At 34.1% G+C, this 25,581-nt stretch overlaps 1 protein-coding gene across 1 annotated transcript; it reads left to right on the top strand.

The window, feature by feature from the left end:
- The first annotated feature begins 1,074 nt into the window (after nucleotides 1–1,074).
- Nucleotides 1,075–21,523, top strand: LOC111063824 (fatty acyl-CoA reductase wat). The gene is made up of 6 exons (XM_039426946.1): nucleotides 1,075–1,343; nucleotides 4,284–4,429; nucleotides 5,734–5,843; nucleotides 17,069–17,261; nucleotides 18,747–18,980; nucleotides 21,247–21,523. Exons 1-6 carry the CDS (start codon nucleotides 1,107–1,109, stop codon nucleotides 21,506–21,508), a joined length of 1,182 nt encoding a protein of 393 aa, XP_039282880.1. The 5' UTR covers nucleotides 1,075–1,106; the 3' UTR covers nucleotides 21,509–21,523.
- Nucleotides 21,524–25,581: the final 4,058 nt, after the last annotated feature.

The following is a 25,581-nucleotide window of genomic DNA, read 5'->3' as shown; positions in this document are numbered from 1 at the left end:
TTTAATTTACAGCTCAAGCCGTCTCTCGCATCCCACATGCCATCTCACTCTATCCATCCAATCACCCTCTGCCAAATTCCTCTCGCGCATGCCACTCTTCACTTGCTTCATCCAAGTTTCAGGTGGTCTTCCCCTCTTCCTTCTTCCTGGTGGATTCCAATTCATTATCCTTTTGGGCCACCGTTCATCATCCATTCTTTGCATGTGTCCCGTCCATACAAGTCGCCTTCTTTTGATCTCATCAACTGTTGAAATCTGCTTCCCGACTCTTTCTCTGATCTCCAAATTCTCTCTCTTTCTCTGATCTCCTGACTCGATCTATCCGAGATACTCGGCAACTTCTTCGGAGAAAATCCATTCCTACTGCGTTCAGTCTCTGGCTGTCTCTTTTTGTCATTACCATGTTTTTGAGCCTTATATCAGAATGCTTCGTTCAATGGAGTTGTAAACTCTAACTTTGGTACTGCTCTTGATGCTTTTGGAACAGATCATAGAGTTTAGTCTATGTGTGGCATGCCTAGCCTGCCCAATCCTATTGGCGATATCTCTTCTTGAATTACCTTCTGAGGAGGTTATAAGACAACCGAGATACTCTTATACTCTTCACATTTTTCAATTGATAGGCCTACCAATGTAACGAAATCAAAATGCATGTCATACTACCTGCATACCTGCACTTAAACTTATTATAAATGAACACACTTATCTTCCTCACACACTGATCAATATGTGGGGTCATATGTGTGTGTCATAACACTGGTCTATATGTGGGGAGCATATATTTCCTTGATTTTTTCTCTTGTAACAATTGATTATGTGTTTATTTTTTCGTGGAAATAGATTGAATTGAATTGGAAAATTAGACAGAATAAGTACAATGAATATTGTATGAAAAATATAAACAATATTGATTTACTCATTCATTTCATTCATTTACAATCACAAATCATTATATATTTCATAATAATATGATTGGGAGAAGACAATGAATGCAATTCACGGTACCTACCTTTGAATGATTACAAGAAACAGATAATATTAATTTACTTTCTACTAACCATGGATATTGGATTGCATCTTGTTTTTGATGACAGGTATTCGCGAGGATGAAGAAGGAGCGACCCGACTTCCAGAAGAAAGTGACACTTGTTTGCGGGGACGTGGCCGAGCCAGAGCTGGGCTTGTGCGAGCTAGACAAGGAGCGCGTGAAGAGTGAGGTGACAGTTGTCATCCACGGAGCGGCCACTGTGCGCTTCGACGAGACACTCAAAGTGGCCGTCGCCATCAACATATTCGGCACTCAGCAGGTGCTCAAGCTATGTCACTCGGCTCCCAAACTCAAGGTACAGTATCATCCAACACAAACACATTGTATTATACATAGATATATTTCAAATATTGATAGGTCTACTCTATTTTAATACATTGAATGAAAAGATTTAAAATTGAATTTACACTTTGAACAGAGAAATTGTGGAATTACTCCATACAGATAGAAGCGATATTGTCAGTTCCACATAATTTATATGAGCCTCTATTATTGAGACAATATTGCTTCTATTCCACCTTGGGATTTCAAATAGTTAAACCACTCAAATATTAATATTTTATAAACCGTATTCAGGGCTGACCCAAGCTCAATGAAAGTACCTCTTCCCACAAATTTAGGAAAATTCAGCTTTGGACCCCATAGATTGGGAGACCCGCAAAATAGGTCGTCGGTTATCATTTTGAGCACACTGATAGCTTTTTCCGGGACACATCGCCTGAGTTTTGTTTATGAACACCACTGCCGTAATGAATCACCTTTTGTCTTTTTCTTCAGGGCTACTTTTGAATATAATTTGAAATAAAGTATAATAATTTTATTTAAAGCCTTGAACAACACATCGACGCGGGAAGGGTACACGGAATATGAGAAGACGACAGGAGCGGAACAAGTTTAAGAATAATTATGCACGAATCATCCCTCTCCCGTCCCGAATTGGCGTGAGCAATTTGCTAATAAGACAGTTCTCAAACGATTATTGTAGCATTTTTAGTAGCCGACCAACAAGAAATATACGATCAGTTGCTTTCTTGACGAAAAGAAGCAACTGTCGTATTTTTTTATATCACCGGTATCGAAATATGCAATAAATATGCAATAAATATGCAATAGCTGATGTAGTATGTCATGAATCGATGAATCATGATACTAACTCACAATCACATTTGTGACTTTGATTGGATTTGACGAGCTGCATCAGTTATGAAGCTCTACCGGTAGTTACTGTCAACGCACTGTTAAAATTTAAAATTCGTCAGTAAACAAAAAATTATCAAATAATGATTATGCATTTAGTTGGATTATGTAAAGTTGATCAGGTCCACAAGAATATCCATTGTGCTTAATCATTTATTAATTTATTTGATTGATTATTCATTTCCTGAATTTGATCTACCGGTACCTACTACAAACGACATGTGAATGAGCCGTTAATAGTTCAAACTTAACATAAGTTTAAAATTGATTTGTTGTCAAGTAGGAAGTACCATTGTTTGAATGGCAAATTGGAATATAGTTCACCTAATTACAAAACCAGTTCACAAGTTCACAACGGTAGTAGGCTAAAAAATAAATAATCAATGCTAGTCGACGAGATTAATTTATTAGTGTCTTATATTATTATAATGATGCAGCATTTCATTAACTCATATTTATTGGTCCTTGAACCACACATGAATAGTGGAAAATATATAGAACAATATTCCATGTGAGGATTTATCATTCAAGAAGAAACTTGCATTCATCCAAAAGATGAAGAACAACCATCAGGAATCAACTTCCTGAATGGAAGATAAAAAAATGAGTAGGATACTTATCATTTTATGTTTTGAGTAGTTTTGTTATCTTATAAAAGTGTTCACACAATTTGCCAAAATAGCAAAAGATTTAAGTCGTCACACATATTGTACTCTGTCTTTTATTATATTTCAGAGCTACCCTCATTCCTGCGCTCAGGTAAATCACAACTGCGCACTATTGCAGGGAAATCATCCCAGAAATATTAATTTTGCAAATAAAACCTGATTTATATACTTCAGCTATCATGATTATACTTTTAAGTCTATAGTAGCCTAATGAAAATTGCATAATAATATTCTTTGTGCGTTGATCTTGGGGAAAGTGAATTATAATTTTTTTCTAGTATAATTCATAATTGCCAACAAAACAAGTTAATGGTTTCATATTTTGAGTTATGGTCTCATATTTTTACAAACCCAGTCTTTCCAAACTCGTACACTATAAGTGAGTACCCTATTATTGAGTAAATAGCCTACCACACTCCTCTGCTGTAGTGTGTTCTGTGGGAAAATATGAAAAGTAAAAGATTATATCTCATATTTTTCTTATTTTTATTCATATAATTTTAAAGTCAATCAACTTTGATGTTTTTCTACTCTTTTTGTTATTCATTCCTCCTGATTTCTTGATACTCTTCGCCTATTCACACTACTTCATTCCCTGTCCTTGAACTCTCGATGCGTAGGCTATAGATTTGCTCAATTCATTAAAACGCTGAGCAACTATGAAAGGTCAATGCTAATCTCAGCCAAATTGAGTAGTCTCTCATACTAATTTCTCACCTTTTTCAGAGTTTCATTGTCAAGTCCATTATAGCTGTAATAAAGGATTGCGAAGATGTTCCCTCCTTTTTTCATAACAAACAATAGACTTAGGTATATGATGGCTTCTACGAATATGTAAAGGATATTTCAATGTCACAAAATCAGAATTCATTTTAAAATTCCAGGTGCAATTAAAATTTTTGATGATAGTTCAGGAGTTATTCTTATACTCTAGCGATTTATATCCTATTATTTGGACTTGTCCGAATACAAAGAGCAATTTTATAATAACTTTCAACAATGATGACAGTACCTTTATCATTCATCTACTCAATCTTCAAGTGCCCTACCTGTCTGAGAAATCGCATCCTTATTGATCAATGTCCTTACACACGTGTATCCTCTGAGACTAGCCTATATCATGTAATTGATGTATCAGTAGAATTTATTGATTTAACTTTTATCAGTGCCTATCCTTTCCTATTTTTCAAGTAATCTATTTCCTTCTTATCATACAAACAACTTGATTTAAACTTATTCATGTATACCACCGTATTTAATTTTTTTTCTCCTTCTATAAAAAAACTTGATTATTATAATTAATAATCTATTGAAACATTTATCTATAGTAATATATTTTTCAACCAACATCTGATGATGGATGATTGCAGGCTTTCATCCATATCTCTACAGCCTATGCGAATTGTCAAATCAAGGAAATAGAAGAAAGGATCTATGCTCCACCCATTGATGGCGATAAAATGATACAACTGACTGAATGCTTGCCCGAGCAAATAATAAACAAATGCACTGAAGAGTAAGTAAACATTTTGATAATCAAGGTCTTTTCTTAACTGCTATTTTCAAGTTTATTATTTGACTTCTTACTCAGATTTCCTTATTACACAGCTCATTTCATGAATTGAAGAATTAAGTCATGCATCCAAGATATCTATTATTTTAATAGAAATGGGGTTTACTAGTGACTTATTCATTATTCTGTTGAATAAAAAAAATATTTTTCAACACGTGCTCCATTTATAATCGATCAGTAATAATAAAAGCAAGTAAATCAATATAGATAAAATCAAATAAATCAACAAAATAATGGAATCAATATCGATAAAATACTAATGACTTCATGAACTTTGATTTCTGCGTAGTAGGATTCTTGATTGATTCAAAATATTTTTTTTAATATATTTTTTTAAACCTCAAAAGCTTGTTTCAGCGGTAAGTTATGTGATTCGAGTAATTCTATAAAATTAAAAGAGCAACCTTTCTGAAACGGCAATCCACTGATACGTCTACGTCAAATCGGAGGAGCTGCGTTACAACTTGAAGGAATGACTAGCTCATCTGATTGAAACGAAGCATTATACAATATTTCTAATTATAATTTATTCATTTAAAATAAATTTCTGTGATTTTCATATACTATTTTGTGTGGGATATCTACAAAATAGGCATCAATCCAACTAATTTAATAAAGCAATAATATTAGTAGAAGTGTATGTTGAAAATGCTGCTAGCTATAATTATTATTCTCTTGGGAACTTTCATAGAGCTTACATTTGTTTTAGAGAATAGTTCATTTTTATACTTGTATGGGAAACAGTGGAAAAGAACAATATACTTGGAATAGTTCATTATCCTGCAGTAGATAGCCTATATATAATCCTATTCACGCAATAGTATACTGTTTTTTCCTATACTGTGGATTTCAGTGAGGGAATTGAAAATATTAATTATTTCCCCCTAATCCAAATCTCTTTACTTCAATGCTCTTCACAGAATAAGCCTGCATAGGCTTAATCAATTAATTCGAGTAGTACCGTAATGGATAATAATCTGTAATTGTTCAATAATTTGACAAGTTATTTCCTGATCCTGGGTGCTCTGTCTAAATTAGGAGCCCTGAGTCTAATTTCCTCATAATATCCATATTAAAACTATGCTGCTGAAGTCTATGCTACTAAAGATTAAGTTTTTCATAATATCTTGTTCAACTCCAGATTCCAATTTCATAATATTCCTGAGCTGAACACTGAACTAATTGTATTCTTTATGATTATTTTTAAGAAAAGTTCTCAAGTGTGATATTCTGATTATTTTTTAAAGTATAATCAATGGATGGCCAAACACATATGCATTCACAAAACAAGTAGCTGAAGACGTTGTAAGAATGTATGGAAAGAGCTTACCTTCTGTGATATTTCGTCCAGCCATTGGTGAGTAGAAACTATTATTATTCAATGTGAAGATTGATTTTTCTCTATTGGATAAATAGGGGAACTGCTTATTTGAAATAAATATGACCATGATAACCTTATTGAATGATAATTATTTTACTATAACCCAATACGTGAATCAATTGAATCTGTGAATCAAGATACCTATTTTACCCTATAGGTATTATAGGCCTACTATCCTGCTTATCCAATTACTCCCCCAAAAACATATTATTCCTCATATACAAGTGTATCCTTTTGAAACTTGGCACTATTATCGATTGTAAAATATAATAGTAAAAAAATTATTATATTATTATAATCAAACATTATTATGAAAAAACAAGTAGGTTGAATAAATAGTCACAATAAATGAATGACTGTGACATTGAATTACAGAGGCTGTTTGGATTGTAGCATGACTTTTTTCTTCATGAAAAGGAGGATAGAATAAGAATTTTCAAAGACTTCTCAAGCATTATTTAACTGAATTTTCCCTTTCTACATGGGTTGACTCAAAATAAGAATATTTTTTTTAGGTAGGCATAGTTTCTGGATTCAGTCTTAGACTAGCTCTATTTGTCCACTTCAGTAACCAGATTATAATTACAAAACAGTAGCCCAATTTGAAAAATATCATCCATTTATTCAATACCCTATAGAGTTCACTGAACTACACTTTGATAATTTGAAAAAAGTTGTCTTAGCTCTATAAAAAACTAGGAAGAATACTTCGAATATCTCATTTTCTGAAAGAATGTAAATGGAATCGATATCACATAATTGAGATAAAAATCCTAAACATTGCCATTCTTGCAGAAAATTGGCAGTACCATGATTATTTAAATGCTAAAGATCTATTCTGAAAAATTTCAAACTTTCCTTGTTTTCTGCAAAATGAATGGGAGTCAGTTTTCAATTGATTCTAGTTGCTAATATCTTATATATTTTGGCTGAGACCAGGAGACCAGTTGATGCTGGCTTGAATAAAGAAGAGCAGAATAAAAACGAAAAAGTAAATATTTGTCTAACACGAGGCAAAATATTTTTCTTCCTTTTTTAGTTATTCATAGAGTTCTTAAGCAATTGTACAGGAAACTAATCTCTTCTCTCAAGGACATAGGCTTCAAGCTCTAATGCTTTATTGGTCTATGTTTTAAGCGACGTAGTTGAATTATTTGAAACAAAAATACACAGGAGATAGAATTTGTATTAACAAGTCAATATACAGAAGGCCAACAATTGCTTTTGAAAGTCAAGAATTTCAAATTCAATCTTTTGTCCTAAGATGCTAATTAGGAGAATAACTTGACAAAATTTTGTAATAGGTAATTGCATTTTTTTACAATAACATAACTCTTTTTATAATTTTTTACTACATAACTCTTCTAACTTGAAGCTTCAATTATTCTTGTAATTTTATAATGATGACCCCTATTTTTTTAGTTTACTCTCAAAGATATAGTTTTAACGTTGCTGTTGTCCTCATATAATTTGTGCATTTCATTTGATATTTTTATATTGAGTTGAGAAAGCACATTTCGGTCCTCGATTATTCTTCACATTCAATATTATGTATAAATTAATACAAATTGTCTCACAATTGAATCTCACTTGATAGATTATGATATTTTACTAATCTATTTATGATAGATTACTACTTATTAATATTTTATAATGCATGATTATTGAACTTGATATTCACAAGCTAGATTTCCACACTTGAAACCATATTTGTCATACATGACATTGGATTCGTCACATATGACATAATATATTCTCAAACAGATTGAGAGACAGAAATTTTGTTGTTCTTGCAAACCCTTCATGTGGAGCTTTCAAACGGTTTTACGATTACAGTGCTCCAAATTCCTTTAAGTCACCTCTATTACATCCACGGGCTCACTGGTAACATTTTTGAAGAAATTAAAGCACTTTCCATTCAATTTCGATGTTGATGAGTATGAGGAGTTCTTTTTCACATAGATTCTTTTTACATTATTTTGGGAATTTCTACTATTGCTTCCTAGGGTTCTAACAATTTTTCTGTCTCAGGATTCTTTTTCATGAATATATTATTACGTTAGTTCATATAATATTAACATATAAATGAATATATTCTCAAATTCTTTTTAATTTATTTTCCTAGAATTGTATACTTTTTGGTTTCTATAAATAACTTCTTAATATTTACTCGTTTCAATTTGTTTTCTGTAAATTGAGAAAGATTATCTGTTAACATTTTTTTGAGGCTTCTGTCTCTTGCAAAGGTCAAATGTATCTTTCCATCAACGTTAGTAGACAGTTGTCTACTAACTTTGTCTTTCTATAAGCTGAGGCCATGATTCTAGTTTGGAGTTTGGAGTTATTGATAGAAAACTTTTTTTCATTTTATAATCTGATGATTAAAATTGCAACAAATATCATTGAAATTTTATTTCTGGGGTGAAATTTTCACTGCTGCAACAATTGATCGTTTGACAATGACATTTGAAGGGGGTGTCTGTGACACAATTTTTGACTTTGCAGCTTGATTTGGACTAGCTAGAAGGTGAACATAGCAAAAGTGCGCATCTTTATCCCTTCTGTTGAAGGTGTGGAACCGCTGAGTTGACACTTGTTGCAGCAATGAAAATTTCACCCCCTACATTGAAGCTGCTATAACAATGAAAGGAAAACTTGGAATAGTGTAATAATACATCATTTCAATGAGAATTCAATGTTCTACACACCTACGATAAGCATCAGCTTTTATGATGCATTGTTGGAGAGTTATAACCCCGAAAGAGCAAAACATTGGATAAAAACCTGTTATTTCAACAATTACACACCTACAAGAGCGAATATCTCGGGAACTGTTGGGAATATCACAAAATTCCACTAAACAAAAAGTCTAGAGAATTTATCAAGATTAATTCTTTAATAGTTAGTTATGTCGGTTGAATGCATTGTTCTCAAGATATGAGCGTGGAAGCAAAACGCTGAAAATGCAACTTTTAAATCACCCTCATCCCCTTAGCACATGCATAAGGAATGGGGACTTTTGATTTGTTCTCCTCCTAACTAGTCTCAACAAAGCTGCAAAGTCAAAAATTTTGTTTGGAACATTCCCTCCATTTCCTTTGTCCGTCTATTGTTGCAAAAATGGAGATTTCACACTCAACACTAAAGCTGCTGCTAAAGGTGTAGGGGAAATTCGTAAAATTGTGAAATCATACATCAGATTGAAAAGAATTTGATGCTCTATAAGCTTATAATCAGCATAGATTTTTCTCGTCGATTTTTAAAAAGTTATAAGAGCAAAGAAAAAAAAATGGTGGCAAACATGTTTTTCAAAAATTTTACACCTTCAAGAGGGGATATCTTGAAAACTAGAGGAGATATAAAAAAAGGTATATAATTAATATTGTAGGAAATTAAGTAAGCTTTAATTTGTTATATGACAGTCAAGTCCTTAGTTTTTGAGTTTTATGCGATATACCAAAAAATGGTACCTTTAAACCACCCCCACCCACTTAGCACAGGGATTAGGGGTGGGGACTTTTGATATGTTTACCTCCTTACTACCCTAAACAGAACTGCGGGATCAAAAATTGTCTTCCCAACTTTTCCCTCTATAACCCTTCCTTGACTGGACTAATAGTTGTCTACTAACTTTGTCTTTCCATAAGCTGAGGCCATGATTATAGTTTGGAGTTATTGATAGAAAACCTTTTTTTTAGATTTTTCTTTTTTAATTTGATGATTAAAATTGCAACAAATATTATTGAGAAGAAATTGATTATGTAGGAAATCAGCATTATGTTAGTTACTTTGTCAATTTCAACACACTGATATTTCGCCAACATGACAACACAGAATGTTCTCTGATGGGTTGATCAGCCAGACCTGATAACAGCGCTCACACTCACATTTCGGGACGACAAGTCACGGTAAGATAGGACAAAGAGCTCTAAATTAATTTCATTTAGGATTTTTTCTAGACATTTTAAATTCATAAATTATTTATTAATTTTTGAGAAAACATAACAACAGGTCAATGTAACTTACTGAGCGCGAGGTCTACTGTTCACGGAACTACTAGTTATATCATAAACCTACTATGTTCCAAATTTCGTGAAAATCGTTAGAGCCGTTTTCGAGATCCGTTGGACATAAATAACCAGATATATAAATAACCTTAATGTATAAAAATATATACAGAAATTGCTCGATCAATATAATAGGAATATCGGGGCACTGAGCTTCACTGGTTATTTTTATTTATTGATAAACAGAACACAATTCTTTAAAATGATCGTGTTTATATTTTACAGCTGGCTATACGTCAGCTTATGAATTTCGGGGATGAGATATTTTGATTTTCCACAGACGCACTTTTTTATTATCCACAGACGACAAAAGTCTCAGCTGTTTTTCCAAGGATGAATTATCCTTTTAATGTTGTTCAGCAAGTTTTCCCAGGGATGAGACCTAGTGCAATCGAATTTTTATATCATAAACCTACTATGTTCCAAATTTTATGAAAATCGTTAGAGCCGTTTTCCAGATCTGTTGAACATAAATAACCATAAATAAATATAACCAAATATAAAAATACCTACAGAAATTTCTCACTTAATATAATAGGATTCCAAATCTTCTTCTTCTTCTTCTTCTTCTTCTTCTTCTTCTTCTTCTTTCTTTTCTTCTTCTTCTTTTTTTCTTCTTCTTCTTCTCTTTTTCTTCTTCTTCAGCCAATCTTCATTCTATTTTAATGATAATATTATTATCCAATGATGATGCATCATTAAATTCAATATCATAATCAATATATAATTATCTTATTCAATAAAAGAAAGAGTACTTTTGAATATTATTATAATTATCAAAATATAATGGTTTTTATTAAACTGATGTTAACAAACACTATAACTAAGTCAGCATATTTTCATTTCAAAGCAAAAACCTAACCCTTTAAACTCCCTTTCACATTTGAAACATTAATAAACATAACTCTTGGTAAAAACCCCTAATCCCTTCCAGCACACTGCAATTTCAAAGCAAAATCCTAACCTCTAACAGTTCCTTTTACCTTTTTCTCTACAAACATAAAACATAACTCTACACTGGACCCCAGCCCCTTCTAGCATATTGCAATTTCAAAGCAAAAACCTATTCTACCCTTATGAAACATTATGAAATATAACCTAAAAAATCTGGTGTAGCGCACTCACACAACTTTCCTTGCGTTATGAAAATTGATCACCTGACGCTAGTGTTCCCGCGCATCTCAAGTCTACTATTCAAAGATTTGAGCCAGCTGGTGACAGGGCGATAACGCTGGAGACACACGAGGTCTGCTATCTCTTCATAGTGAATCATTTAATAGAATCAACAGTTGCCAGCAGTTTGCAATTGGATAATCACATTTTCTCGAATTTCGAGCTTATTTTTAATTTTAGGTGAAAATGTTACTAAACATTAATTGTAGAGATTCTCATGCTCAATCTTTTCCACTCGAAATTTTTTGTTTAAATTGTATCTGAAGCCTGATAATTGATCATCTAAAATCAAACTTTGCATAGGTGGGGCAGAGCTCCTAAAATTTTTACAGATATGGGACTTGTGGCAGTTGATAGAGCTTATCGATGACTATTGTATAACTTCAATCAAAATCGTTGGAGCCGTTTTCGAGAAAATCGCGAAAAACCCTGTTTTTGACAACATTTTCGCCATTTTAGCCGCCATCTTGAATAGCATTTGATCGAAATTGTTCGTGTCGGATCCTTATAGTGTAAGGACCTTACTTTCCAAATTTCAAGTCATTCCGTTAACTGGGAGATGAGATATCGTGTACACAGACGCACATACACTCATACACACACACACACCACACACACACACACACACACACACACACACACACACACAACACACACACACACACCACACACACACACACACACACACATTTAGACCAATACCCAAAAACCACTTTTGCGGACTCAGGGGACCTTGAAACGTATAGAAATTTAGAAATTGGGGTACCTTAATTTTTTTCGGAAAGCAATACTTTCCTTACCTATAGGGCAAGGAAAGTAATAAAACCTAACCCCTAACCCTTCCACATTAAATACTTTAGATTTATTCGTCATCCTCAGAACAAAACATGAACATGTGTGGTTTATTTACTAGAACATATCCATTTTATAATGAGCGAGTTGAATCTTGTCGGCATGCAATCAGCTGGTCGATACTCAAAGAATACTTTTGAATAACTATGTGATAACTGTGACCGTTGCTGGTCGTTACTCTGTATATGTGACAAAGAGAAGCTGCTCTTCTACTTGCTTGTCGAATACAGTATCACAGTGCAACAGTGGTTTGTTTGTATCATGTTCGCTGCCAGAGGTATCTAGCGTGTCTTTGAACAACATTACAGCTCTTCTCTACTCGATTTTCCGTTAAGCAACTCTTGTCATGGCTTTTAATCAAATTCTTGAAAAATGAGAAAATGAATCATTTTCACCATCAAAAAACCTTTTCTCATGAGTAAAGACCCCACAAAATGAATTTCAATGCATTTGGCATTGCATTTGTAATTGATAACTGACTTTGAAGTTGCTACCTCTCGCCAGAGATTTGTGGAAGCGTTTGTATAGGATATAACACTTCATTGTAAATGACATCTTTAATCTGTTGGGTTAGGTTAGGTCAATTTTTTGGAGGATCATTGTGATCAAAAAACCTACTTGGGTACTTTCATGATGATTCCATAAGTTATAATATCTAATGTTAATGGTAAAACATTCTACAGAGTTGGGAAGTATGGGACGAGATAACAAAATAACGCTCAACACTAGTGTGGGAACCCTTCAAAAAACTGAAGACTGTAGAAGATATTATAATCTATAACTTGCAGGATAAGTTATATTGGTCAAATACTCAACCTTTAGACATACAACTGAATTTCAACCCCTCATAAGGTGGTGAGGGGTTGTGACTTCAATATTTCAAATGTAACACACATTGTGTGGTACATAATTTTAAAGACCTTTCAACAAAAATAAAAAATCTGGTGTGGCGCACTCACACAACTTTCCTTGCCGTTATGAAAATTGATCAACTGACGCTAGTGTTCCCGCGCATCTCAAGTATAATATTCAAAGATTTGAGCCAGCTTGTGACAGGGCAATAACGCTGGAGACACACGAGGTCTGCTATCTCTTTATAGTAAATCATTTAATAGAATCAACAGTTGCCAACAGTTTGCAATAATTGGATAATCACATTTTCTCGAATTTCGAGCTTATTTTTGATTTTAGGTGAAAATGTTACTGAACATTAATTGTAGAGATTCTCATGCTCAATCTTTTTCACTCAAAATTTTTTGTTTAAATTGTATCTGAAGCCTGATAATAATTGAGAATCTAAATTAAAACTTTGCATAGATGGGGCGGAGCTCCTGATATTTTTACAGATATGGGACTTAAGGCAGTTGATAGAGCTTATCGATGACTATTCTAGGTATAAGTTTAATCAAAATCGTTGGAGCCGTTTTCGAGAAAATCGTGAAAAACCCTGTTTTTGACAACATTTTCGCCATTTTAGCCGCCATCTTGAATAGCATTTGATCGAAATTGTTCGTGTCGGATCCTTATAGTGTAAGGACCTTAAGTTCCAAATTTCAAGTCATTCCGTTAATTGGGCGATGAGATATCGTGTACACAATCGCACATATACACTCACACACACACACACACACACACAACACACACACACACACCACACACACACACACACACACACACACACACACACACACACCACACACACACACACACACACACACCACACACACACACACACACATACAGACCAATACCCAAAAACCACTTTTTTGGACTCAGGGGACCTTGAAACATATAGAAATTTAGAAATTTGGGTACCTTAATTTTTTTCGGAAAGTAATACCTCCCTTACCTATGGTAAAAGGGCAAGGAAAGTAAAATGAAATGTTCTATAATGATACTTGTATCCCAAATGGCGGCTGATTGAAGTTCTAGTTTTTACTTGAGTCTTGACGGCCGTCAAAATGATAGCCTATACCACACAATGGGTGTTTATATTTAAAATATTTGAGTTACAACCCTTCATTTCTTTAAAAACTAAAACACTTACCGTAATTCCATTGTTTATAGCCTACAAAATTCGATGCAAATTCTTCGATCCATTTTTTTATAGAATAAAAATCGCCGATCACACCAAAATACGTCTGACCTTTGTAACTGTCAAATAAAATTAACTAAACATGCTATTCACTTGAAACTTGAAACATAGTTAATATGCTCAGGACATGTGTATTAACACAACAAAATAGAAAAATCGAAAGTTAGATGTGCATTACCACAGCCTACTATAGATTTCTTGATTTTTTTAATGATTGAGTTTGACATTAAGATCATATTCTTCCATTTACAGTAACTAAAAGAGGAGAAAAAATTAAAATTCAATTCTAAAATTCAAGTTCGAATCCTTTTTTATATTAATGGGTTACCGAGATACATATAGCTCTGAATTAAGAGCTCTAAAGAAAATACTGGTTCAACTACACTCAGGGATGAGTTTTATATTTTTTGATCGAATTCGATGCATTATTTTGAACCGATCTTGAATTTGAATTTTTTCTCCTCTTTTAGTAGCTGTAAATGGAAGAATATGATCGTAATGTCAAACTCAATCATTAAAAAAAATCAAAAAATCGAAGATAGTTTCCTCATATTAACGGTCTAGGAAGTTTTATGATTGGGAAAAGTGATGCAGGATGAATTTTAGGCAACTGAGCTCGTAGAGGATGGAATAGTCTACAATTTGGAATCAATCAAGAGTTTCTATGAGGTATTGGACTCATTTTTAACTCTTGATTAACAGAAAAATCGCGAAAAAATTAGAACCTGAAATCGCTATTTTTAAAATCGGCTGTAACTTTCTAATGATACTGGAATCGAAAGTATTCTCCATTGTACGGTAGTGGAAAAAGAAAATATACTTTTCCACATCCACATTTGGAAATTTTATCCCAAGTATTTCACAAGATACACAGCTTTGAATATGGAAATTGGTCATTTTTTGTTAATTGAAATACTGGTTGAAGTACACTCAAGGACCAATTGTCTTTTTTCTAATAGAATTTAATTTTTGTTGCATGATTTTAAACCACCTTGACGTGCCGAGAAGAATGAGATGTACGTGGTACAATGAGATCTGATCATTGTGTCAAAAGTTATGAATGTTTGACATTTTGATTCTTGAGGTGTCCTCATGCGCGCCTCTCCACTAAATTAAGAGCATCTTACAGGTGATTCTCAGAACATGATCTAATGAACTTATATCATGGTGCGAAATCTTAATGTGATGAAAAATGGAGGATTGATTGTTAAGAATTTCATTATCTAGAAAAAGGCGAGAACGAATTTTTATGTCAGGATTTGGTGGGAATAACTGGAAAATGGACCAAAAATAAGAGGCTTTTGGGCCATCGTGTATCTAGCACAAGAAAATTTTGCATGAAATAATTGGTTCTGGATTTCTATTATGTATCCAAACAATATACTGTATTGAAGAATCAGAACTACAATATAAAATGCAAGCACACCCCCTTTTCCATGTCTATATTGACTGGACTTAAGTAACTGTAGATTTTTCAAAAATCACTCTGAAAGTGGTGGGGGGGGGGCGATCACCCCGATCGCCCCCCCTGGATCCGCGCCTGGCTCTAACGATTTTCACGAAATTTGGAGCATAGCGAAGGTTTATGATATAAAAATTCGATTGCACTAGGTCTCATCCATGGGAAAACTCGCTGAAGGACATGAAAAGGATAATGATTCATCCTTGGAAAAACAGATGATAATTTCGTCGTCTGTCGATAACAGAAGATGCGTATGCCTGTGTGGGAGATCAGCTGTGTAATCAATTATACTCTGTCCAAATTCGCATGAGCTCTGAAGGATTAGGCCGACCCTCCTACTAATCACACTCACAAGCGCAGTCTCCATTTGTGTGTGTGAGTAAAGAGACGGTCTGTCTACCTGTATACTACGTAGTATACATAGTATATTATTAATGGCACAGGTAGGCCGGGCGTGTGTGCCTGCGCGTGGGGGAGCGAGGGTTGGCCTAATCCTTCAGAGCTCATGCGAAATTGGACAGAGTATAGCTTACCGTATCTCGCGAGAGATCTAGAAATTTTAATTGACTCGATTCAAAATAATCTGATTTGTTGACATGAGATGGTATATCATAATATTCGAGGTTAATCATTATTTTAGAGTTCTAAGTGATTAGTGAGTGTTATTTTGTTATTCAATTTGGTTTGTGAACAATCTAAATTATAACTTTTATGTTTTCAAATATTTGGACTGAAGTGTATGGAACATAACTTACTTTTTGGGATATTTATAGTGTATAAATCGAAATTCGGGGAAGAAACAGTTTTGGGCTGTGCCTGTAAGTCCTTCCCCAATCATTTTCAAGAATTGAGTTCTGTTTAGCAATAAATAAATAACGAGCGAAGCTCGGTGCTCCGATATTAAGGATTAAGTTATTAAAATTCTGTTAATAACTTTGGTGTAAACCCAGCTTAAGCCTACCATATCTTTTATTGCACTACCTAGCTGTCAAAAACCATGGGTTTTGTCAGCTCCTCAAGCACATCAACATTCAAATTCACTTTCCTTTTTTATTCTCAATAATAAAATCAGGATCACCAGAAAGCCAAATTGCGCTGACTGAAAGAAAAATCGCAGAGCTTCAGAGTGGTGGGATTTTCCAGTCTCCCCACCAGCCGGCATTTTCATATTAGATTTTCCCACTTTTTCAATTTTTTCGACCCAGTCTCTCTTGTGCCGCTCCTCCGAACATCCAAAGATTCTGACTGGCCAGGACCTGGACCTTCCTCTAGACCTCACCTTCCAGCCAAAGCTGACGAGATGGTCATCATAAAGGGGATTGGTATCGTACTCAATTAATTTTTCAATTTATTAGTAGTTATAAAATTCCATGTCATGTTGTTTTTCTTTTAATAGGAATTTAAAAAATGATAAATGAATTTATCAACCGGACAAGTGATTATAGAATGTTCAAGTAATCGAAATGAATTAAACATAAGTACCGGTAGTTTGATTTTATTTAATTGATTAAATACGTTCTGGTGGTTTGAGTGATTGCATAATGTGTTTCAGTGGTGGGATCGTGTGCTGAGCCGGTGCCAGGGTGGATAGACAACGTGTACGGGCCGACAGGGGTGGTGGTGGGTGCGGGGTCTGGGCTCATGCGCACCCTGCACGCTGACAAGAAGGTGGTTGCCAACCTGGTGCCCGTCGACCTCACCATCAATGCCGTCCTTGCTGCCACCTCTCAACTCATCAAATCTGGGTAAACACACTACCTATCAATTATAGAGATAGTCATATAAGAATAATAAATTCGATTTAAAGAGTACAAATGTACAAAACAAATACAGAGTAAAAGCAATTATTATAAGCAAAAATGTATAATCTGCTACACTTAAGAAACTATAGTGTGAAAAACATGCAGCTTATGTCTTACTTTAATATAAAGCTACAGTATCACACTACATTTACAAAAAAAACAAGCAGATGAACAATAAACAACTCCACTAGAAAATACAGTAAAAACAAACTAATTATTACGTTACTAATAATTTTGTAATAATTAGTATTGTATAACATATTTCCTCCTTCTTTCCTTCCTCAACCCCTTTCCGGTCCTTTAATTCACTCCTTATTTCTTTTTATTTTAATTATTATGTTTCTTATAATCTCTCATTATGATTGTGAATCCTTTTATTTTATTTTTTGTACATTACTCTTGATTCACGACAAATAAGCTATTTTATTTTATTTATACTTAATTTTAATTCAACGTTGTGAATAATTTTGTTTTGATCTGGCACCTGCTGGAAAACCCACGGGTTCAGCAGGACCCAACAATGTAAAAATATTTTTGTAATAAAATTGATTGATCGATTGACTTAAATCTACCTTCAATTGATTTTTTTCAATTCTAAAATAGTAAAAAAAACTAACAAAATACATCTATTGGACTACCTATTCTACATCTACTGGAGCTACAATTACAAGCAACAACTTGAGAAAAAATTCACGAGATTGAAAAATAGTGATTCAACACATACAAATAAATAATTACTGCATGAAAATGACCTTATGAAAAAGGTCACATCTGCATACAGAAGCATTGGACAGAACAGGCCAAAGATGAAACTGTTGAAGGCGTTAAAGTCAAATAAAACACAAAATCAATATGTAGATGAGGATGAGGAAAAACAAGAATGGAGAAGCTATACTGTTGAAGAATAACCAACAAAGTTGAGCAAAGGGAAGAAGTGATAGATCAAAAATAGAGTCAGTTATTCAATTTTATTTTTGCAAGAGGAAAGTGTTCGATACAAAATACATGGAAAATAACCACATTGGGTAGTGATATTGTACATTGCTTACAATCCTCCAGTGCTAATGGAAAGCAGCCATTTTTTAGACTCTTGTTTAATCACCAATTACTTATCTCTACACGTCCTCCAATACTCGACTTCTGTATTTGTATGTTTTTTAAGGAAGTGGAAACACACCTTAATATTATTTTTGATGTACCGGTAATTGAGGAAAATTTAAGAGCACTATTTTTAGATTTTCAGAGATCAGACTTCATACCGTAAGCCTAAAACTCAAAAAATGATAGAGCAAGTTTTATAATTGAATTATCTCAGGAATAATTGAGAATAAAATTCTAACGAATAATTTATAACATATTGAAATATATTCAAAGGCACATTAAAACTTAAGCAATTTAAAATTATTTTTTGTGCTTGATTTCATGTAGAGCGCAAGAAGAGATTCCGGTGTACAACTTTGTATCGTCAAGATTGACGTGGGGCGATTTTCTCAAATACTATCTGAAGCATGGGATAGATGTGCCTTCTGTGAAGGCTGTATACTATTACACCATGACCGTCACTACCAACAGACTCTTCTATCTACTGATGGTGCTGTTTCTACACTTGATTCCAGCTGTAATTGTTGATGGAATTTTAATAGCAACCGCACATAAGCCCCAGTGAGTTTTAGAGCGATTAATTAAACTAATTTACGAATAATTAATGTAAAGTAGAACTTCTCATATCCGATCTTCACGGGACAGGACCGTGGTCGAAACGGTCAAAAGGTCGGATAGGTCGGATATACCGAGGGAAAAAACTTTTTCAGGGGGGGGGGGTGGCTCATCAGTATTTGAACTGCACTGTATTATAAATTCAATAAACACAGTGCTGCTCAATTTTCATTTATCCTATTACATTGAGCGAGTAATTTCTGTATATCCTATTATATTAAGCGAGCAATTTCTGTATATATTTATATATTTGGGTATTTATGTCCAACGGATCTCGAAACGGCTTTAAAGATTCCCACGAAATTCGGAGGAACATAGGTTTATGATATAAAAATTTGATTGCACTAGGTCTCATTCTTGAGAAAACTCGCTGAAGGACATGTAAGAGATAATAATTATTCATCCTTGGAAAGACAGCTGCCAATTTCGTCGTCTGTCGATGATGGAAGATGCAAGTGCGTGTGTGAGAGTGAGACAGAATTATGTTCAGCTGTTGAACTATTGCAATCAATCAGCTTATCTTACAAGAAATTAATCGACTTGATCGAAATATCTGATTTGTTGACATGACCAACGATATAATTTTATTCAAGATCCATTATTTTTCATTTATATTTACAAATTTTGTAGCAAACATAGAATATCATTCCAAATTAAAGTATATTAAAATTTTCAAAGTTAATCATTATTTTACAGTTTTAAGTGATTAGTGAGTCTTATTTTGCTATTCAATTTGGATTGTAAACAATCTAAATTTGAACTTTTCTGTTTTCAAATGTTTAGACTGGAAATTGGACCTGAATTCAAGTTAGTGTATGGAACATAACCTACTTTTGGGACTATTTATAATGTAGACCTATAAATCAAAATTTGGGGAAGAAACAGTTTTGGGCTGTGCCTGTTAATCCTTCCCCAATCATTTGAAGAATTTTGTTCTGTTTATCAATAAATAAAACTATGCTTTCATGCTTCTATGCTCTTGTACTCCAGAGCGATGCTCGGTGCCCCGATATTTCAATATAAAATGCACAGCATTGATGAGGAACAATGCACAGTAGGCTATTGATGAGTCACTGATGAGTAAATTTTCATGTTGCACTTTGTCAGGACCTCCTATATACTACCGGTATATAGGAAGTTCTGACTTTGTGCTTACTCTCTCACAAACATTTGCATGCGCATATACTGAACTTATGGTCTGATATCCCGAGGAGTAGGATATTCCGAGGTAGGAAATGAGTGGTTCTACTGTGATTATTATAGAATAGATTTAAATGTCTAGGCTACCTTCAGTTCCTTCCATCAGTAAATTTTTCATTTATTTATTAAAAGTATCAAGATAAAATGTAATTCAATTTAATAATTCAATCAGCATTATTTAGATTCATCATATAGATTATAATTATTTAATAAGTTACCTGTGAACTAATCTATTTTTTTGAATATAGAGGTTGAAAGGTTATAGAACCTCACTAAATATAGGACATTAAATAGATTTAATGTTGGCTTAAGCTCAAAATGAACCACATTATAAGGAACCAACTTGATATGGATTCAATCCAGATTAGAATGAAATGCAGTTCAAACTGAAACTGTGCAAACGGCACAAAATGGTATTTCATTTATTACGTAGATTAGGTAGAGTCATAAAAAATATTCCTAACATTATAATATAGTGAAATTATAATGTTTGGCTTGGTACAGGTCCTATATTTACCACATATGCACAGAAAGTTTACCAATGCCAAATGTGTGTGTGTGTGTGGTGTGTGTGTGTGTGTGTGTGTGTGTGCATGCGCAAGCCTGACTCTTCAATTGAACCCACATTACTTATTATTTGAAGCTATATTACCTTAAGATAGCATAAGAAGATATCTCATGGTATATGACGTTTATGTTCCAAATTTTAATCCGATTTTCGTTAACTGAAGCCGATTACTGTCGACTACTGTCTATTATTGCGGTACTGCTATGGCCGGGAGACAGTGTGAGAACGGCACAATATGAGAGACTACCAGCGTCACACAGCTTCACAAACAAAAACTACTAGTACTATCGGCTTGAGTTAATAGTCAAAATTGGAACATAAACACCCTATACCATCTTCATATGCTATCTCTTCTCTATGCCTATACCTACTGATAAAACCATTCCTATAAGAACAATTGTGTAACTAGTTTCTTTAATATTTTCAACTATTTCTTTGCTACAGAGCGTTGAAGATTTACCAGAAAATATACAAATTTTCAACTGTGATATCTTATTTCGCCAATAACCAATGGAAATTCCACAACGACCGTGTTAAGAGTCTGTGGTCAAAGATGTCGGATGGAGATAGAAAAGATTTCAATTTCGACATGGAATCTGTGAATTGGGACAAATTCGCACAGGATAATGTGAGAGGCATTCGTATCTATCTGTTCAAAGATACACCCGACACGATTCCGACCGGCAAACGTAAAATGTTCTGGTGAGTAGCCAATATAATGATTACATACATTATTCATTTCAAATGTTTATAAATGATTTGAATTTGTCATGTATTGACTGACGCGATCTACCCACGAATGGCCTTGGTCCTTGATCAAGAAATTGGATATTGGGTATATATTATTCAATGGCATTTATAGTAACAGGGATGGCTCAAGGATTAACAGAATCGATAGACAAACAGAGAAAAATGTAGAACAAAACCTTTTTTTTAAAATACCGTATAAGAATATACACGTTCTAACAAAACTACTGTAGAGAGCTCATTTTGATAGGAATTGTTAGCTTTTTCAAGGTACAAATTACCGGAATATGCTGACTCAAGAGTTTAGCGTTTACTTACACAGAAAAAAGACTAAAATATTTCTCAACTACAATTATTCATTTATAAAATAGAATTATAGTACACTTTTTTGAAAATGATGAAATAATAGATTAAGAATTCAATTTATAACAACTTTATTATTTTCAAAAAGAGTACTATAATTCTATTCTATAAATAAAAATAAAAAGCCCTGATTTCATACATTTTAAAATTACTGTATATTATATTATTCAATAATAAATCGACCTCCTACTCACGAAAGCCGCTACTGAAAATGTGTATCATACAGAAGAGGATTTCAAAGCACCAATATTTTGTTGATAAATTTTTTTGTTGCATTTTCAATATCAATAAAATATGCTTTTCCATCAATAATATATGATCAAGTAGAAAATTCGAATTAACTGATTTTATTATGTAATTATTTTTTAAAGAAATATAAGATACATATAGTAAAAGTATTTATCAAGTTACAAAAATCGATTTTAAATCTTATGGTTGAGGGAGCCTAACCTAATAACCTAATACGCGGGTTTTTACAGCCTTCCCGGCAGTTTCCCGCACTCAACACGCCATCTGCCTCTATCTCTCCATACGTTTTGTTGGATGCCCCTGCTCTCCATGGCCTCTTCTATGTTTTGCTGCCAAACCGTTAGTGGTCGTCCTCGTTTCCTCCTCTCAGCCGGGATCCACTCATATACCTTCCTTGGTATGCGACTGGGGCTCATTCTTCTGAGATGTCCGTACCACTGCAGTTGTTTTTCCTCCACCTCATCCACCACTGACCTGTCCAATTTCATTTTCTCCCTTATAACCTCATTTCTCACCCTATCTCTCAAGGTCAGCTGGCAACATCTTCTCCAGTAATTCATCTCCATAGCCAATAATCTTTGTTTTAGTCTCTTGATTAATGTCCATACTTCCGCCCCATAAGTTACACAGCTCATCACAATTGTTTTGAAAACCTGTTTCTTTACTCTTTCAGATATATTATCCGTCCAAAGTATTGAATGTAGCTTCCTGGTTAAAACTCTCCCCTTTGCAATCCTGTATCCAATCTCTCTCTCATCCCGTCCATCATCTTTTATTGTCATACCTAAGTACCGGCATTCTTTGACATTTGCAATTTCCGTGGTGTCGTCAATGTTCAATGAATTTCCTTCTCCTCCAACCACCATATATTGCGATTTCTCTTCACTGATTTCCAGGCCCCATTTTTTATACTCCTCTATGAGTTGCCTTGTCATATATGACATATCCTCTTCATCTTCAGCTAGGAGGACCTGGTCATCTGCAAATAGTAGAGTATATATATTTTCTTCATTTAGTAGTACACCCATACTTCTACACTTGCGCGACCACACCTCCAAGGCTTGGCTTACGTATATCTTGAAAAGCGTGGGTGAGATGGGGCAACCTTGTCTAAGGCCTTTATTTACAGTAAACTCTTCTGACAGCTGGTTTCCAATCTTTATCCTGCTACTGCTATCCTTGTAAAGAGTTTTTATGGCATTGATGAGGGGAGTACTAATTCTCGCTTTTTTGAGAGCTTCCCATATCTTATTCACTGGAACACTATCATAGGCTTTTTTCAGATCCAAAAACAAAACATGAAGTTCTCTTCCTCTCTGTAATTTTTTCTCCATCAGATGTTTGATACAGAATAGGTTATCGGTGCATGATCGACCAGCACGGAAACCACTTTGCTCTTCTATTTCCCTCATTTCCAGTTCAAGTCTTTGTTTCAAAACACGTCCGTACAGCCTACCCATAGCTGCTGTTATGCTTATCCCTCTGTAATTTGAACACTCGGCTCTGTTCCCTTTCTTGTATATTGATGTGATCCAAGCCTCTTTCCACTCTCTAGGCACCGTTGTTGTGGAAATACATCGATTGAACAACTTTGTCAGGTATTCTAAAATGCCGCTAGGAGCAAATTTCAGCAATTCTATAGGTAAACCTCCAGGACCCGCTGCTTTGTTTTTTTTCATCCCCTGCAAAGCTTTTCCCACTTCTTCCAGAGATATTTCTGGCATAGGATGGTCTTCCTCTTCATGACAATATTCAACTTCTTGAAATATTGGTCTTTTTTCCGTCAAAAGATCCCAATAATAGTCCTTCCATGTTGTTGAATCAATAACCTGTATTCGCCTTCTTTCTCTACGATCCTCTCTCTGCCCCCTGATAGTTTTCCACGCTTCTCTAGACTTTGAACTACCTAACATATTTTCGATTTCATAACACTTTAGTTCCCAAAATCTGTTTTTCGCCTTCTTCACCTCTTTCTTAACAAGGTAATTCTGTCTCAAATATGCCTTTCTGTCTTCGGGATCATGTGTTGTTAGCCATCTCTGATACAACGTCTCCTTCTCCTTAATTGGCGACTTTAGATTTTCATCCCACCAATATGAATTTTTGTATGATCCCTTGCTTTCCACCTCTCCCACAGCTTCTAATGCTGCTTGATGCAGCTCTGCTGTTTGGCATTGCTAGTTTGGTTCCTATGGAATCCTGTGACGTCATTGCTTCAATATCTCACTGCTGACGTAAACTCAACGATCCAGTATGCAAGACCTATTAAAACGAAAATTGCATGAAAACTAAAACTTTCCACATCTCAAGTTTTCTTTGAATAAGAAACAGATCGAATAAGAAATAGTTTCTAGGTTTATTATTTAAACTTTTCATTATAACTCTTGCAAGATCATCAATCCCCTATGTTCTCTTTAGGTTTAGTAGGCTAATGTATAGAAAATCGTTTATCAATCTGTGAATTTTTGTACATAGTATCGCATCAATTTGATATGAGTAAGAAATATTAATTTTGATATTATTTAAACAAAAAAAGTAAGTGCATGAAAAAAATGATGAAAGAACGATTTACTTAGAGTGTATTATAAAGTAGTAGATTAAAAAACAACAAGCGCACTGTTTCTCATTTTTGACTTCCTCTTAATTATAATGAACAAATCCTGATCCCAGACTCCAGATAGCAGAATGTGATTGTTATGAGATTGAATGAAAAAAGTTTCTATCACATATTAATCGGAATTTTCATGTTGAGAATATTTGATTTATTTTTATAGTAGATACTACATTTCATAGTTGAGACTGCTTGACAAAAAAAATCATCCACACCAATGATTCAACTTTTTTCAGAAGATAGCTAAAATAAAATGAATAATATTGAACTCGAAAGAAATCCTCATAGCACCTTTGTGACAACATAGCACCTGAAATAGTGATAACTCAAGGGCACACCTACCATGTCTGACTCGAAAGAAGGTTATCACCATTATCACTTTTCTCTAGTGGTACCTAGTATGTTAATAGTTACTAGTAGGTAAATACTATGGTTACTAGTGGGTTGTGATTCACTACAATTCTTCCACCAAACAATAAGGATGAGATAAATTCTACTCTTACCTCATTTGAACTACCCACTATAATATTGATATCAAATAATTCTCGGTCTTACAAGATGGATAGAAATTATGGTTTTTATTGAAAGATTGTTACTCGTCATATAGTCATGATATCGGATCACCCATCAACAAATGATTCATAATTGAGAATTATATTGTATGTATCTATTTATAAATAAATAAACTATCTAACCCGAAAAAGGTTATCGCTATCTCAAGAGAGTGGTGATTCTCTATCCCTTTTCCACCAAATAAGGAGAGTGAGATGAATTTTATCACGAACAAATCTCACATATTTTTCGTTACA

Source organism: Nilaparvata lugens, chromosome 4 (assembly GCF_014356525.2).
Source record: "Nilaparvata lugens isolate BPH chromosome 4, ASM1435652v1, whole genome shotgun sequence".
Classification (NCBI taxonomy): domain Eukaryota; kingdom Metazoa; phylum Arthropoda; class Insecta; order Hemiptera; family Delphacidae; genus Nilaparvata; species Nilaparvata lugens.
Note: the sequence above shows the minus strand (reverse complement) of the source record. Positions and strands in the feature narration are given on the sequence as shown.